The following is a 17,826-nucleotide window of genomic DNA, read 5'->3' as shown; positions in this document are numbered from 1 at the left end:
GGTCCTAAGGTCTTGGTGCTGACACTGAGAGGAAAAAACCTGTTGAATAATCAGTCATTTCTTTGATGTGAACCTGTCTGTTCCCTTATTGGCAGGAACCCTGAATATCTCTCCTTTCTGCTTTGTTGCTTCATTTTGTTACACTCTGCCTTCCCAGAGCCATACTCACCATTTTTTCTTCTGACTGTATCTCCAACTTCCTCTTTTTTGTTTGTTTATCCTTTTTATGCTTCTTTCTCTCATCTAGGCATATACACTATCAAAAAAAAACACTGCCCAGAGTCTCTGCTTCCCTTTGAAACTTCTTGGGTCATGGGGTCAATATTGTCTCGTATTTTGCTTTGGGCCAGTGATTGGGTGGTTCATCTTCTGCCTCAAGTAGCTGATTCCTCTGAGAAGCTTGGCTGCCTTTCATGGTCTAGCTGAACAGAAAGCTATCACCACAGTCACTAACATAACCATACCAATGCAGTTCTAGTTGCATTTTGCAGTGTTTTCAACTTCCAGGACATGTTTTTATCTTTGTATTAAATAGAAATAGTCTCCTTTCCTTTTTACCATCTACTCTCTTACTTTCTGAAAGGTTGCTTGCACCGTTCTTTCCTTTTCAAACATGTGTCTCCTCATGGTTTACAGAATCACAGACTATTCCGAGTTGGAAGGGACCCATAAGGATCACCTAGTCCAACTCCTGGCCCTGCACAGGACCATCCCCAAGAATAGCACTATGTGCCTGGAAGCACTGTCCAAATGAGCTCTGTCAGGCTTGGTACTGTTTAGACTTCTCTCCTTTAGTGACATCTCATTAGTGATTTTTGCCTATTCTACCTTTGTAATACTTTCGGGTATCTTTTTGAGATGAGGAAAAAGGAATGAACTTAACATTTCCACCTTTAATGAAGAGGATCTATGGTTGTTCAGGACAACATTTGCCTTATCCATAGAGATGACAAGGAACTCTATGGGCATTTGAAGAGGAGATATGGCATGGCTCACTTTTCAATGACACCCCTTCTCTCAGCCTAAACAGTATTTAGAGTATTTCTGCTCATAAAACTGATGCAAGTTATATTTATATCTTGTCTACCTAAGTGTTTACATGTTAAAATATTGTCAATTATCAGCAATGACAGTGTGTCTGGTCTTCCTCTGGAGACAGAATATTACTATATGTTCATTAGCAGTGTTGTTAATGAGATAATGCTCAATATACTGTGCATCTCAATAAAGTTGACACCCATCATCTAATATTGGTTTCCTTTTAACAGGGAAAAAGAGATTCAGGAATTCAGCTGAGATGTGGCACCAGTGGTTCCAGCTCCTGTTAATTATATTTTTTTCCCCAATCCATCAACTGTAAGGTAGTTAGGGATTACAAATAGAAACTCAAGAAGATGGTTGACTTTCAAGAAATGTTTAAAAAGAAGCTCATCCTATTATACACAATGCAACACTGAACCAAGTGCTGAAGATTCACATTTTCTAAACAGCAGATCTTGGTTTACCTCATGGAATGTTTTGTGTCTGTCCTTCATATCCCACCTGTTTATCCACCGACTTTGCAGAGCCCAATTTTCCAGGCTCCATAGGGTAATGCTGTTTTCATTCAACCTTCTACCATTCAGACCATGAAGTCTAACACAGAGCATGATCAGAATATTCATGATCCGTGCTGGGGGAAAGGCTGCAGCCCCCTCGCCCCTCCTCGCCTTGCTGCTCTGCCCCGGAGGCTGGGTCAGGCTGGGCTGACTAGGGCAGAGTCAGAAAACAGTGATTTTGATCTGAGATACTACAAATAACCAAAATTTGTGGTAAAATCTGTGGGTATTAAAAGCAAAAAAAAAAAAAAAAAAAAAACACCAAAAAAAAGGCCATCAGCTGCAGTGGCAGCAACAGTGCAGCTGGGGAGCTGGGGCACATGCTGAGAACCTGCTGCTTTACATGACCTGGTGTTAATTTATTTAATTTGCACTGTTACACTTGGCATTTGCTGGCCGTAATGCAAGCTGTTCATTTGCATTTATGGATAGACAGTAAAGGTTATCAATCCCACCTAGCAGAAATTAAGCACAGAACTTTGAGCAACTTTCAAGCCCTGTTCTAAAAATAAGTGCTGAGGAAAACAAGGTGTCCAGAGAACTCCACAAAGGATAATATAAAAGTGCAGAGCTGGTTCCAAAATGTGCAGAAAATCCAGATATCAGGGACCACAGGCATCACTATTAGGCTCAAAATCCTAGTTTCAATATGACAATTTTTCTGAATTTGGAATGTTTAAATTAACCCAAATTTTCTCTTTCCACCCTACCCTAATTTTGCTGTGCAAGTGTCCTGGGCCGGACCGAAGCTCTGCCCTGACTCCGCAGGTTCCCACTGCCTGTCAGACGGCTCTCCTGCCTCCCCCAGCGATGAGCGGAGAGGATGCAAAACACTCAAACCCCACTCAGAAAGGGCAGACTGCGAGGCGGGACGTGCCGAGCTGCTCCCCGAGCCCCGGCTGCGCCCCAGCCCCGCCGGCTGCCCGCACTGCCCGCCGCCCAACCTGTTGCCTGCCCGGGCCCCAGTGTCGCACGCCAAACGCAGAGGGACGGCCTGGGACAAGAGAGGGAGAGCGGGTGCAGCCCACGCGTGGCGCGCCCGGCGCACGGAACCGCTGCCCGCCCGTGACAAGAGCACGGACCGCAGCCCTCTGCCCCACTGCCCACCCGTGACAAGAGCACGGACCGCAGCCCTCTGCCCCACTGCCCACCCGTGACAAGAGCACGGACCGCAGCCCTCTGCCCCACTGCCCGCCCGTGACAAGAGCACGGACCGCAGCCCCCTCTGCCCGCCCGTGACAAGAGCACGGACCGCAGCCCTCTGCCCGCCCGTGACAAGAGCACGGACCGCTGCCCCTCTGCCCGCCCGTGACAAGAGCACGGACCGCTGCCCCTCTGCCCGCCCGTGACAAGAGCACGGACCGCAGCCCTCTGCCCGCTGCCCGCCCGCACGTCCCCGCCAGCACATGCAGCAGCAGCCCGGCGCCGGGCTTTCCGTGCAGAAACTCCCGTCGTGGGGAAAACCTTGCCGAAGCGGAGCTGCGGGTGGCAAACGAGCGAGCTGCGCGGGTACGGGGCCGTCTCCGGCGACGATTTCTGTCCCCTCGGCACCTGTCCGCGCTCCCCGGCCCCACGCCCGCACTCTCTCCCGCTCTTCCCACGTTTGCCCCGCAGCGCTGGTCCCCGCCCCGGCGCTCCCCTCAGCGCTCCTCGGCAGCCTCGGCGAGCTGCGAGAGGGAGCGGATTTTAAAGCGGGCTGCGTGCCTGCCCCCCCCCTCCGCCCCCTCCGCACGCAGGAAAAGCGAAGGAAAAAGTTGCGCTCTCCGGCCGCCCACGCCTCGCTGTCCGCCCCGCGGCGGCGGCAGGACGAGCCCGGCGGCGGCGGGGCCGGTGCCGGTACCTGTGCCGCCGATGCCCTGCCGGGCGCTCTCCAGGGGGAAGATGCCGGCGCACTTCTCCCTCTCCACCTGCCCTCCCAGGCACAGCTCCGAGATGATCTGCAGCGCCTTGTGGCAGAGGCTGCCCACGCCGTCCTCCGCCGGGAAACTCATCTTGTGCCCCGGCCGCCGCCGCTAGGCCATGGCCGGCGCGGGACGGCTCCGCGCCCGACCCGCGCTGCCTCCCGCGGGGAGCGGAGCGGGGCGGAGCGGCGGCGGCGGCGGGAGCTGCTCGAGTGCACTGAAGAAGTAGTGAAGGAGCGGGGGGAGGCAAAAAAAAAAAAAAAAGGGGGGGGGGGAGAGGGAAAAAAATAAAAAAGGGGGAAAAAAAATAAACATCCACTTAGCAACGCCTTTTGTGGCTCCGGGCTCCGGCAGGCGGCTCGGCCAATGGCAGCCCGGCGCAGGGGGCGGGGGGCCCTCGCATCCCCCGGGAAACTTTTCCTTCCCCCGCCCCGCGGCCCCGCTCGGTGCGGTGCGGTGCGGTGGGCGGCGCGGGCGGAGCGCTGTCCCCTCCCGGCCGCAGCATCCCCGGCCCCGCGGGCAGCACGGACAGCGGGGCGCTCCGGGCGCAGCTCCTCGGCCGCTCATCGCGCCGCCAGCACAGAGCGGAGCTGGTTCCCCGCCGCTCCGCTCGTTCTTCCCCCAGCTTTTTTTCCCGAGGTGACCTCGGAGGGGTGATCTTCAGCGCGGGCTACCGAGCCGCATCGAATAACTTCATCGACCAAATAAATCACCGTCTCCACTCCGCTTCTCCGCAGCGGAGGGAGCGGGACGGTTGACTCTGGCGATTTCTTTAACTTCTAAAGGAGTTAGAGGAACCTTACGGTTGTCTGGTCTGTTTCCTCTACAAATTCTGTTAAGTTAGGTTATTTTATAGGTAAAAAAGTTGCAGCTACGGCATGTGTTTGAATATACTTGTAAAAATCAGCGCAGCATATACCACTAGTGGTTGTTTCAGTTATTGGCTATGGAGCTGAACAAGACTTCATCTGTTAACTTGTTCATCTACTTACTGAGATTCTGACACAATTTTATGTTTCTGAGGGAAAATTCCTCTAGTTCGACGGCATACATATGTGTTGCAATGCTTAATTCTAACTAGGCATTGATGGAAGGATGTCTGCCAGCAGTTTAATTAGCAGCACTGCCTGTAGCCTGCTGCTTGGGTGTCTGGGTTTCATAGGCATGAGAAGTTAACTTCTGTGCTGCTGTGCTTTTTCTTTCCTCTGGATTCTGTTTTTTTTTTTTTTTTTTTTCTGTTACCTGCAAATAAATATCTCTAGCAAACTGTCAAGTTTAACACTTGAAAACTTTAAAACCATCCTTCTATAGCTGACTTACAGAATAAGAAAATGAATTTTTATTCCAGTTTTAATTCTGAAAGTCTATACTTTATATAGCATAGGTACTTGTTAATAACACAAGAAGATACTTCTAAACCCCAGCCTTTTGGTGGTTTGAAGGAGCATGCATCTATACAGATGAATTCATGCACATGCACTTTTCAAAATCTTAGGGAAGTAGTAGACTGAGTTGTACACAAACTGTAACATCAACACAAAATCTGTTGCACCAAGCTTTTTTTCAGAGATATAACACCTATTTCAGAAATATCAGATGCTACTAAAGAAATTGTTCCCCATTTAACACCTTTCCTGAAACTAGCACTGTCAAAACCCTTTGTTAATGCAGCAAAATGTTCTGTTAAACCTTAGAATGTTTAGACTGTAACTAGGCAGGGCACAGAACTGTGGGGGTCTGTTTGAAGACTCCTTTCACCCTCATAGGGAACTAAATCTGAATAATTATTAAAATAGTCTTGCTAGCAATAAAAATGTATGTAGATATTTTCATTAGAGTGAAGGCAACTGCTGCCTACATCCAAACTTCAAAATATGAACATATTTACTGTCTGTGTGACATTTACAATCCTGTTCCCAAAATTCTGTCATGCATCACCAACTAATAATTAAGCAGTCTGTTTATCTTTGAGACTTACCCAGAACTCTAGCAAAAGCTAACAGGAGACACATATATACAGAAAGGGTCTTAATCAGAAATTGGTATTAATGAGAGCAAGGACTGCATTTAAAGGCTGAGACCTAAGCTCCTTCAATTTTGAACTTTTCTACAGATTGTGCCCACGGACGTATCACACAGCCCATGACTGAAATTTTCTGTCTCTCAAGTGAATGGCAGCTTTGCCACTGATTATAACAAAGTTCCACACATAGACCGGTTTTCTGTCCTGCTTTTTTATTCATGTAGTGAGACTTTGGTACATTTCTCTATTGCTTGTCTTTGCACACAAGAACTTCATTTCAGTGAAAATCACACCGCCTTGGTGTTATTTATACTATTGATATATACATAGATGCAGAAAAGCACAAACAGTTGTATTCTATGGTAAATAATAGTAAAAAGGCCCCTGCTTTTGGAGATTTTCAGGTATGTGTCTGGAAGTGGATACTGACTCATCTCTCTTAGATGTCCTAGATATTTTTAAAAAATGCTTTTAGGTATATAGCAAACACCAGCCCTACTAACTAGTATTACTGTACCTTTATCAGAGGCATCTAATTATCTAAATCCTGGTCTGCAGTAGAATAGCATGGATATAAACTTAAATTAATCAATAGAATAGTTTTTCTCATTCTGAGTACTATGAGATTAGTTTCACTAGGAGATTAACGATTCTTCTGGTGAGATATGCTGACTGACTTGTCCTAAACCAGTTCCAGAAACAACTTTTATTGTTGGAGTCAAGTTATTGATGAAGAAGATGCTTTTCTATTGAGAATTTTAGTCGTAAATATAAATTCAGATTGCCAATCATGGCATTTTTCTCCAATATGTTCTTTTAGTGGAAAACAACTTTTTCTGCATATGGAAGGACATAACAGCTTGTTTTCAAGCTACAACTCCCACTGCTTTGATTTTCAATAGCCTGGCAATTTTAAAATTAATATGCAGCTGCATCGTGTGCCCTGGTATCAGCAAAGACCATTAATTTTCCCTGTGGGAGTGGTCTCACATGGTGTTTCAGGACACAGTAACCTCTTGCCTCACAGGTTCCAGGCAGTGCCATCAGACCAGACCATACCAGCTCCTGCTGTTCTGACTGCTGGTCATTACCAGCATACCATACTGGCTTGACAGCTTCCTGTTGACTAAGGGAGAAAATTCCTCTTTTTTTTTCCAAATTAATTGCACGTCTTTAAATCCTCATGTTGTCCATGAAGCATCCAACCAGAGGTAAGGGTACTACGCTCTGGACAGGAAAAACATGGCAAAATGCTCCAGTTTTGTGAGAAGTATCCTTTAATGGGGACTGTGTTGGGGATACTGAAGATTAGGCAATATAGGTAGCCTATATATAAACACAGATAAAAATTTTGGCCTTGGTCTCTTGCTTTGGAATCCAATAAGGATGCAAAAAAAAAAAAAACCACCAAAACATTGAGGCTGGGGGAAAAGAGACATTTCAACATTCAGCTTTTAAAAAACTATGAGTAGAAGAAAAGATGGAAACTACAGCTTACAAACATGGTTTGCCTTTGCAACAGTTACAAATACATTTTCCCCCCTCTCCCCCAATAACACCTCTGTAAGTTCCTTGTAAACAGCAAAATAAACTCTGAAACATTAAAGGTTGCGTTACTCTATCTACATATTTTTAATCCTCTACTTTTGAACAAGTGAAGAAAAAAAAGGCATACAGCAATCCAGGAGCCAGTCGAAGCTGAATGTTCCCAACCTGCAAATTATAAAGCAAGACTGCTATGAGCACTTATGAACAGAGACTCTTCCTTAGTTGAAGCAGTAATAAAAAAAATAAATAAAAAAATTAAAAAAAAAATCTACCATTCCTATAATTTTTTCTTCTTGCTTCCACAGTTTCATAATATGTGGTACTGCAGAGTCCTCCTCTGAGTTGCTTCTTCCAACTTCTAATTTACTGTGAGTAAAACTCATAATTATAAAGAGAGGTCCCCATATTTTCTCCAAACAGATGCTTCTTCAACTTTCAGAAATACTGAGCAACTGTTACTTTATTTTTTTTCCACTTGATTTGGTGCAGTTGGTACTTAAGACTAAAAATCTGAGCAAAGACAGTCCTTCAGGACCTGCACAAACAGATGAAGCCACTTATGAGAGCTAGCAGCTAACAATGTTGGCAGTTTTGTGAAAACATGTTTTAAAAGATGTCTAGCTTAGAACAATTTATGAAGATTTAATATAAGTCCTGCAGAATAATTGGTTAGGGACAGAGGACAAAGTGATTACTACTGTATTTTATTTCAAATTGTGTTTTTTATGTGATACATGGCATTGACAAATTTTTGGTGTCTTGGAGCCCTGCATCCACTGTGAGTTGTTGTTTGTTTTTTAGCTACTAGCAGGTAATTACATAAAATCCCTTTTTTCACTGCAAAATCCTAAGCATGGGCTGTGGTGTTTTTCATGGCTGTTTGAGCAGGAGAAATGGCAGAGCAGCCAGCTGGGAAGCCAGCAGATCCCTTGAGCTCATCCTGGCTCATGGGGAGGATGGACATAGTTTGGTCTTCACTTGGTGGGTCCAGTGGACAGATTGTTGGAAGAGGTAAGAATAACAAATTAAAGACAGTTTGGGTCCAATCAACCTTTTATATCTGCCATTTCAGCTGAAGGGCCTCTTGTCTCCTCCCTGTGCCTGTACCCACACAGCCTCTCATTTATCATTTTCGCCTAATTTTTGAAGCAGAAGCAAAGCAAAGTCACAGAAAAGCAATGTGTTTGAGCATGTATGTGTGACATGGAGGCTTAAAAGGACATGTTCTATTGAATCACAGCATGTTAACAATCTCTGTTGCCATTTTTATTATCTTCCCTTCTTTCTCTTGGTTGCACTTACTGAGGAATGAGGTTGTAACTGGCACTAGCAAGATTTCTTTAGCTTCAGAACAAGATATCATACTGAAATAATGATTTGCAAAGCTGGTTGATTTGAAAAACCCACAGAATAATAGGAAAAATATTTTTTTTTCTCTCAGTATACTTTTCAAAGTTTTTTCCTGAAAGCCAACTTTTTAAAAATACTCTCTGGTAATACAAGCCAATCCTAAGCTTTGGTGAAATAAGGTGTTTTTTGCTACTAGAATTGTTCAATGCAGCCAGGTTTTGCTGATTAATTTGGGCTATTCCTCTGCATCTAATGAATTTCTGTCTCTGTGTGCCTTCTAGTGATACGGCTGTGAGCATGCTCCTTAATGATTTTCAAGCTCTATTATCAACCTAAACGCAGACACAAGGAGCTTGTTTGGTGAATATTATTTTTGTTCCAGTTTTGTTCCTCTGTACTTGATTTTCATGGTTGAGTGCCTCCTATAACAGCTCCAAATTTATTCTGCTTAAAAAATATTTAATTTAAAAATCCGGATAAATTAAGGATATTGTGGCCCATTTGGATGCATCCTGCTCTCACAGCAACACTATTCAGTGAATGTGCGATTAGGTCCTAATGGAACAGCACAAAACTCACTGAAATAATTTGTGGTAGGGCAGCTACAGCAAAAACATTTGCTTTGAAAGGCAACACTTCTGCTGCAATACATTTAATTCATATCTTAAGATAATTAGAATAAAATAGACCAACTATTATGGAATAAAACCTGTTCACCTACACTATCAATAGCCACTGTAGAGATGTACATGTAGGTAATAAAATTATTACATCCATGTAAATTATTAAGTTCCACATAAAAAAAATGAATAATTACTACTAAGCATTGTCAAAAGAGTAAAGCTCCATGCTTTTAGAAGATAGCATCTCTGCCTCGACATTCATTCGTGATAAATGAGCCTCATTTCAGCATTTGTTGAGAGCAGGAGACCTTTATCCTGTGACATTGTTCTATTCCACTGTCATTATTTCTTAATTAGCTCTGTCATCGCTAGTTTGGAGCTTGGTGTATGTTACTGGCCAAATTCAGCTTTGATTTAAGTGGGTACAGTGTCATTTAATCACAATAGAAATTATGTTCATTTGCATCAGGACTTTGCTCGATTCTCAGCTCTTAACCAGTAGATCATGGAACAAGGAACAACTTTCCTTGTTCACGACAGGTGCTGGAAAATAAACACAGAAAACTAACTTTAAGAGTGAGAAGATGCCATTCACACATCTGGGGACGAGTCTCACCCTGCTGGCTTCTTCCTGCCCTTGTCACCTGCCCCACATTCAGCTGGGGGACAGGCAGAGCTGCCTGCGGGGTGTCTGACACGTCCTGCAAGCCAGGTCTGCTGCTTGCACAGTGAGAGGTGTTCTTGCAAGGTCTGATAGTGGCAGCAAGAGCACAGTAGTCCTTCACCATCCTCAGCCAGAGTAGTCCTCTTAGGTAATTGAGAACTAATTTCATTCCCCCTGTTGTGCTTTTTGCACTTATAACTCCTGCTGCATAATATTTTGGCTGGGTCATGGAACCTTAGCAACGTGCCCAGTCATAAAGTGATATCTCATGTTCTGGTTCTCAGAGAGCCAGTTTCCCACCTGGATCATGGTAAATAAATTCTGTTGGATTTAAAATGACCTTTTGCATTCTTTAAAAATTTGTAATTTTTTTTTTTTTTCAGTGAGAGAAAGGAGCTAATCCCTGGTAATTTTAATTAACACAACTCTGATTTTCCATAATCATTCAATTCAGGGATTTCTTCCTAGCCTTGAATGGCTGCTTTTGTTTACGGTCAGGGGAATAAGTCAGAGATAATACTCGAAGACAATGTATCAGTACCAAGCAGAGAGCTGTTTGTGGGGTCTTCCATCTGCAGAGTGTGGTTGCTACTGACTGGAGTCTTTGGAAGGGCTGAGGGCTGGCACAGTGCAGAGCTTCCCAGAAGGGGTTGGAAAGGAGCAGACAGGGCCTTGGCATCAGGTTTTTTTTCCCTGCACAGGCTGACAAAATGGGCAAGTCTGCCACACCAGAAAAAGCATGCTGCAAATTTTTGCCCTCAGCCTCAAGGAGGTGAGATTTCCTGGTGGGGACCCACAACTGAGGCTTCGCAAACGGCTTAAATAAATGACAGGAATGCTGATGCCTTCCACCTCACCTCGAAGTCTGGTTACCCATCTTGAGTTAGTAATCATATCACAAAGTAAAATAGTTACAAATTTCTTCATCTGGTGTGAGAGCACTGGGGAGATTGACAGCAGCAGAACCTGCCTAAAGGTCACAACTGTGAAGGCTGTATTAGGGGTATTTTATTTTAAGCACAGGTTGTTTTTTTTTGTTTTTTGGTTGTTGGGTTTTTTTTTTTGTGTGTTTATGGAAAGAAAATATTTTTCAGCTTGTTTGAATATGCTGGCAGGTTGCCCTACCTCATTGGTGAGAATCCTGGAATGTTTATGTGGATGTTGGAAAGAGTAAGGATATGTGGAAGTTCACCCACAGGAACAACCCAAACATGTGAAAATCATGCCTCAAATGTGGCTGAATCATGAATGTTTCATCAAGATTTCATATCATGGGTCTCTAACTCTATATACACCATATAATCATGGTGTATATATAAAAATAGTATTTAAATAAATAAATCCCGGTGAGGCACAATGTGAAAGAGGTGGAAGCAGTTTCAATCATTCTTGGTAGGACATCTGAGTTTCTAAAACATGTGATTCACTAATGTTCATGGGAAGGCTCTCCTGATAGCTGCTCTCTGTGTCCTTACAGGGAGATGTTGCAGTGTTTCTTTAATTCCAGAAATGTCTATCTGAGAAGGAACATGATAGCACTGTAGAGGATGCTTTACCATTTCAGAAGAAAATCTATACCTGCAAAATGCTACATTTGTTTTTCAGAATTAGTTCTCACAACTGCTTTTATATTAAAAATGTTTTTCCTGAATGGTTTACAATGCACATAGTCAAAGGCAGCAAATATAATGATAAAATAATATAATGATAAAATAATATAATGATAAAATAATATAATGATGCTTTGATAAAGTCATATATTACCTGGCTGAGAGCAAAATTCTGGACTACTGCAATTACAGCATCTTCCATTTACTGTAAAATTCAGAAATCAAGACACAGTTTTAGGGGAGAATCACTGCCAAATAACTGTGAACATGGAGTGTTTCATATTCCTAACTGTGAATGATGCACTTAGGGAGAAAACTTGGAGATGAACTTTAAAAATGCAGGTTTTAAAGCAAAAGCAGAAAAAAATAAAAGAAGCTTTTTTTTGGTAAACTTAAAAGCTTTTGCATAAATTCTGAGTCAGGCACTGCAGACAGCAATTTCTTCTGCCCAAAAAGGATAAATATATGGCTGCATTCTTCTCCATATCAAATTATCATTTGATTTAATGGAAAGAAGCTCACAAAGAAGCCACTTGTAGGTCTAGCTGTGAGACTGGTACTATATTCATATATTGATGAAGATTTCATATTTTGCTCTATTTCAGAGCAGCCTAAAATATTTTTTTAATATACACTAATAGATAGTGAATCCATTGTGCCTGTCCATCAGCTTAAAATCAGCTAGAAATCAGAGCCCTTGAGTTCTGAAGGCCTTAGCCTATTAGAGTGCAGAAGAATTTCTTTGTCTTTCCTGCATTTAGCTATCTGCAGTGTAGATATATTATTTGTCATCTGTTCATAGCTTATGGACAGAAGCGGGCACTGAACTGTGAATTATCTGAGCCCTCTTACTTGCTACCTTCAGATGAGATAAATTTTTATTTTGGCATACCTATTCTCCATTGACTGGAGAGGGATGGCCAGCTCAAACAGGAACAGGAATTGCAGTGCAGGGCAATAAGTCCGACTCTGAGATTAAGAATTTCAGACTTCTAAGGCAGTGGCACAGACAGAAAGCATCAAGATGTTGCGATATTCTGTGAAACTATGGAAGTAAGAGGTCCTGGGGAAAGGGATTTCCCTTTCACTAGCCTTCAGGTTCTCACACAGGCTGGTCTCATGGGAGTTTTTGGATTTTTTCATGATGAACATCATCTGTGATGGAAGCCATAGTCCAAAATACTTTTGGAGTCTTCTTGTAGAACCTTCTCCTTCAGCTACTCATCTTCTGGGAGGCCAGAACCCTTCCACTGGTCTTCTGCATGAGAACATGACTCACAAAACATCCACGGATCCGGCTGATATTGCTGTGAGGGTATGTGGAATTACTTACAATGAATACAGATGTGCCCTCTAGGAAGCGGTAAATCTGTTCAAAAAAACGAACACAAACTGCTCAGGACTGGAGAATTCTTAATAAAAGAATAAAGTCAATGTGTGTTTCTGCACACTTGCAAATTCACTTGTGTATGTGTTATACATGTGTTCCTCTGTGTGAGGAACAAGCCTAAATAAAAACTATATTTGTAGCAAATTTTCTACATCATCAACAAAATGACATTCTATAATTTCTAAATCTGAAGGTAATCTGAACTCATTAGAGAGAACAGTAAGGCTGGGAGCTAGTGAACTAATAATTTTATAACAATATTTTTTATGGCAGTGATGGTGAAACCAGTTTTTGTGGAAGAAGGATCATGAGGATGTAAGGGAGACTGATATTTAAGAGATCCATTAAAAAAATTAGAAAAAGTTGCAGTGCACAATATTGATATGATATTTGGTGAACAAATCTATAGAAGATAGAGTCTGAAATAGAAAAAAGATTGACCTGATATGAGTTGTAGTCAGCTACTTGAGTGAGAATTAACAGCAAGAAATTCTTCAGAGGAACTAAGAAAACATATTGGAGAAGTTAAAATCAAAGAAAGTGTAAATAAACCGGGGAAATATAAGATAAATGAATGTTTAAAGTTATGCCTGCTCTGACTAGCAAAAAAATCCCCCCAAATAAGCATAAAACTTTGCTTAAAAGCTAAGAGAGGAACTGAAAATGAAAAGCAGGCTGGAACAGGAGGTGAGACTGACACCCAAATGTTAGTGAGCAGTGCATTGACTCCAGAGACAATTGGTGAAGGTGGCCAATAAAGTTCAGAAGCACTCAGCTGTGATTCAGGAGCAGATGACACATCATATTTATTACAGTGGGATGGAGAGAGCTTTATTGGCAGGGGATCTCTAGCTCATACACTTGGGTTGGCAGTACCAGATAGCAATCCCTGACACACATTTAGTAACTAATACGATGAGGAAGCATCGTACCTTGCTGGTTTTATCAACCAGAAAATGATGCAATTTTAAAAATTATTATTTTTTTTACTTCAACAAAAAATCTGTATGTCCTTTGGCTTGGAGTATTCAAAGAGGACTCTGTTTTTAAAAAAATATATTCCAATAGGCTGTAAAAAACTATAATAATGCAGCCCTTTAAAGTATGAGTTTTTTATAATCTCTATGGAGCAAAGCCATGATAATTCATAGTGGATGGGGAGCTTGTTGAACAGTAAGGATTCAATTAGCATTCAAGATGAACATTTCATTATAGCTGTTTAGAAAGACAGAGATTTTCATATTTATAAATATGTATATGCACAAAATACATATATGCATCTAAAGCTGGTTTCTTTGTGTCCAAACTTCAGCCCCTTGCTGCTTTTGCCTCCTCTAATTTATTGTTGTCCTACAGTAGCAGAACAGTCCTGAAGTTGTCTGTGTGCCTGATTAATATTACACAGTACCTACTTAGGGCCCATCCAGAGCCTCTTGAACTAATGAGCAGATTCTTGTTGAGTTCCAGGGGTTTTGGAGCAAACTCTCAAGAGATGCCTGTTACTCAACAAATGCAATGGATTCCTGATGTTATACAATCTTAGATAATAATAAAAAAATGTGTTCAGAGAGTTGAAAGCAGAAGGCACAAATACACCATATTTTAATATAGACATAAACACTTTCACATAACGCATTTATCTCTGGAGCAGTAAATTTGCTCTAAAGCCTTTCATGTATCAATGCATGTGTCTTTTAAGAATGTACAACTCTCTTCTGTTTTTTGTTAGCATTACATCTTTGGGTACTAAATAATTAAGCACTTCGTCTCACTTTTCAGTAGAGGGCACTCAGAACAAATCATAGATCAAAATAATGTATAAAAGACACTAAACATGATGCAAAGTATTCATTAAAAACTCTCCTGTGTCTTAAACAAGGCTACTATATATTTACATCTGTTTCATATGATAAGCAACTCCATGAAAAGATAAAACTTTTCAAAACTTGAGCTATCTCTTGTGCACATTCTTATGTGCTTCTCAGCATGATGTAAGCAAGCTATTAAACTTTGAGAAAAAGAAGTTTGTTCCATTTAATGGATTAACTAGCCAGGGTTTAATAAAAAATTTAACAACTTTGTAATGAACTGAGCCTGTCCTCTGTTTCTGGATATAATGAATAGTGTGTGTAGGTCTTGGTAATAGACATCATTCCCTTTTTTGGTACAGCTAATTTAAAATATGTAAAGTTGAAAACATGCAGGTTTTGTTTCCAGCAGAAAGTGATCTGTATATGAAGAGAAAAGGGTCCTAATTCCTTCCTAGCTTTATCTAACTTTTATACCAGTATAACCCTAATGAATACAGCTATCACGTCATTATAAAAAGATCAGTCCTGTGTAAATCTAGATAAAACAATTTGATTATGTTTGCTTTCATAAAGAAAAATGCAGATTCAAATGAACTTTATTTTAAATAAAGTTCAAGAATCAACCTGTGTCACTTAGAAGATTTTCACAATGCCATGCAACAAGTAATAAGTAAATGTAACAAATTTAAGGCATGAAAACTTTTGATATTTTTCTTTGTTATATAAGAGCTCCATTTTACTCAATAAACAGAAAGGAAAAATGTATTTTTTGGTTTATTTTTGTTGGGTTTTTTTTTTGTTTTTTTTTTCCCACACAGGTATCTAAACTTAGGTTATGTATCTGTAGTTTATAAAATGGATGCTTTTTGAGTTAATACTTCGTAACATGAGCCTGTAGCTTTTGTACACACAAGTGTTCCATAAACACTTAATTTTTGCTCACGAAGGGCTTCTATGCTTACATGGAAATGTGTGTCTATGCTCTATTATGTCTGGATTAAACCCAGAAAATGGAGGTGTGTTCATCTGTATGTACACTGAAAGAAATGCCAATAACAGAATTGTATTTATTTCTTGCAAAGATAATTTTGCACATTTTTTATACATTTTTAACCTTTTTTTTTAAAATCCTTGTGAAATGCTAAAACTGCTGTTTATCTACAGATTATGTACACCAAGACAGCAAATTTTCTTATGGCTTTCCCAGTGGGTGACTCAAATTTGATCTGCTGGAGAAAAAGGAAATTCCATCTGCATGCTAATTCTTCACTCCTTGAAAGCTGGCCATGCTGAGGTTAATCTCCAGCACACTATTTTTGAGTCCAAGAGATGAGGAACATTGGTATTTGATGTGTCATTAATATGGCACTCCCCCTGCTATGACAGTGATAAGTTTCTATTAAACTAGCCCTGGTAATCATCCAGAACCAGGCACCAGTTCTTTGGGACTAACCACTGGGTATAAGCAGGAAAATTGCAAACTCATTTCATTTCTGAGCTAAATTGTCACCAGCATGTGAGGCTGCTTCTGTAGAGGTGAAAAGCTACAAAACTAATCTACCATACTGCTAACTCTAAAAGTTTAGACAGTCCTGTCTTGCTGTGTGACATAATTCAAGGCTTTTATTGTTTCAAATCTGTAACCCTGGTGATTTAGGTATTGACTTTAAAGATCATCTTAGAAGAAAGTTTATTATATTATCTCTCTTCCATGTCAGAAAAGTACATTCTGTGAAATTAAAATAACACATAATTTCTTTTTAAAGGAAGATAGTCTGTGCTCTGGATTGATTGGTGGGGAAAAAAAATCTTTATCACAAAGTAATTTAAATGTGTTTCATAAAAATATGTGTTATGTTTGAACACTGTGACCCAAAAAGAAACACATGTACATGGTTATGCTCTTTGAAACATCCATGTGTGTAATAGTATTTTATGTTTATGTGTGAGGATTTTTGGCTCTTACAACAATACTTAGGACTGCTTCAGAAATATAAGTGCTGAATAGAAACACTAAGTGATTTTTTCCATATTGCATAGAAGTACCTTGCAGTATAAACCCTGACAACAAGCGCTGGACACACAAGACACGCCTGCAGCCCTGGCTGTGTTTCAGATCACCTATGCCAGTCCAGCTGTTCCCTTGCTCCGTGCTTTACTTTGCATCTAGGGGTGCTCTCAGAGTTAGGAATTGGATTCCTTTCTAAGGGAAAGAACCTTGAAGGAGAGATTCAGGAGTGTGCCTAACATCGTATACCCACTGTTGATCATTCATTCATTCATTCATTCATTCATTCATTCATTCATTCATTCATTCATTCATTCATCAGGGAACCACCTTAAACTTCATTAAAAATGTGACAGGGGCATCGGGGTCTCAACACCAATGGTTTCATCCTGCACCACTCTTCCTATGTTCTCTACTACTTGTAATACAGCCAGTGCCCAAACAACCCAAAATCTAAATACTTTAGATATCTTATTAATTTTCATTAGAATTTGTTGGTCCATAAACCATGAAGAAGCAGTTTATAAAAAACTGAAATCTTCATTGTGTTGGTTGATTTAAAATGTGTATTCAGATCAGATGGGAAGTTTCATATGCTGATTAACTGAGGATGGGAATGCAATATTTATGTTTATAAATTCAGTTTATTTTCCACAAATATTCTCCAGTGGTCACTTAAAGTTCAGTGTTTTATACATTTCTGCCAAAAGGATGTTTGCTGTAGAAGTCAAACACAAAAAGGTTCCTGATTATAAGCATTGTAGAGCAAATTAATCTTAGAAATGATTTTACACTCTTTGCCCAGGACTAATTTGATCTGCATTTCTTTTAACAGCAAACAACATATCTTTTGATTGTTTTAATACACATTTATAATGTTAAAATATTAATAACTACAAGGAACTTAATTATTTTCACTTGAAAAATAAAATGTTAATGATGGCTGGAGGAATCATTGCTGTTTTGCATAATAGCATCTACTGTAGCCACACAATAAAATACCGAAAGAGCAGACTTTTATCCATTTTTTACTAACACAACAGATTTTATATTACTGAAAACATGAGTTTTCAAACAAAAGTCTGTTCCTACTTAAATATATATGTCATTGCTCTCATCCAAACACAGCTCTAAATGCTATTACGTGGATTTTTATACCAAGATGCCACACCTGCTTGGACAAATGAATAAAAGTGGGAATGCAGAAGAAACTATAACTGCCTGCTACATTAAAAGATGTTTTTGAATGTGCACAAGCTTAGATAGATGCCCTCACAGAATGGGCTTCTTAGGCTTCTCA

The 17,826-nt window shown here is 40.8% G+C and overlaps 1 protein-coding gene across 1 annotated transcript in view; it reads right to left on the bottom strand.

The window, feature by feature from the left end:
• Window positions 1-3,755, bottom strand: part of SYT10 (synaptotagmin 10) — a 44,877-nt gene extending 41,122 nt beyond the window's left edge. The window contains exon 1 of the mRNA XM_038154710.1: window positions 3,439-3,755. Within this exon, the coding sequence (XP_038010638.1) occupies window positions 3,439-3,589 (151 nt within the window). The 5' untranslated portion in view covers window positions 3,590-3,755. The remainder of the gene's footprint in view (window positions 1-3,438) is intronic.
• Window positions 3,756-17,826: the final 14,071 nt, after the last annotated feature.

This window comes from Motacilla alba, chromosome 1A (assembly GCF_015832195.1).
Source record: "Motacilla alba alba isolate MOTALB_02 chromosome 1A, Motacilla_alba_V1.0_pri, whole genome shotgun sequence".
In the NCBI taxonomy this organism is placed as follows: domain Eukaryota; kingdom Metazoa; phylum Chordata; class Aves; order Passeriformes; family Motacillidae; genus Motacilla; species Motacilla alba.
Note: the sequence above shows the minus strand (reverse complement) of the source record. Positions and strands in the feature narration are given on the sequence as shown.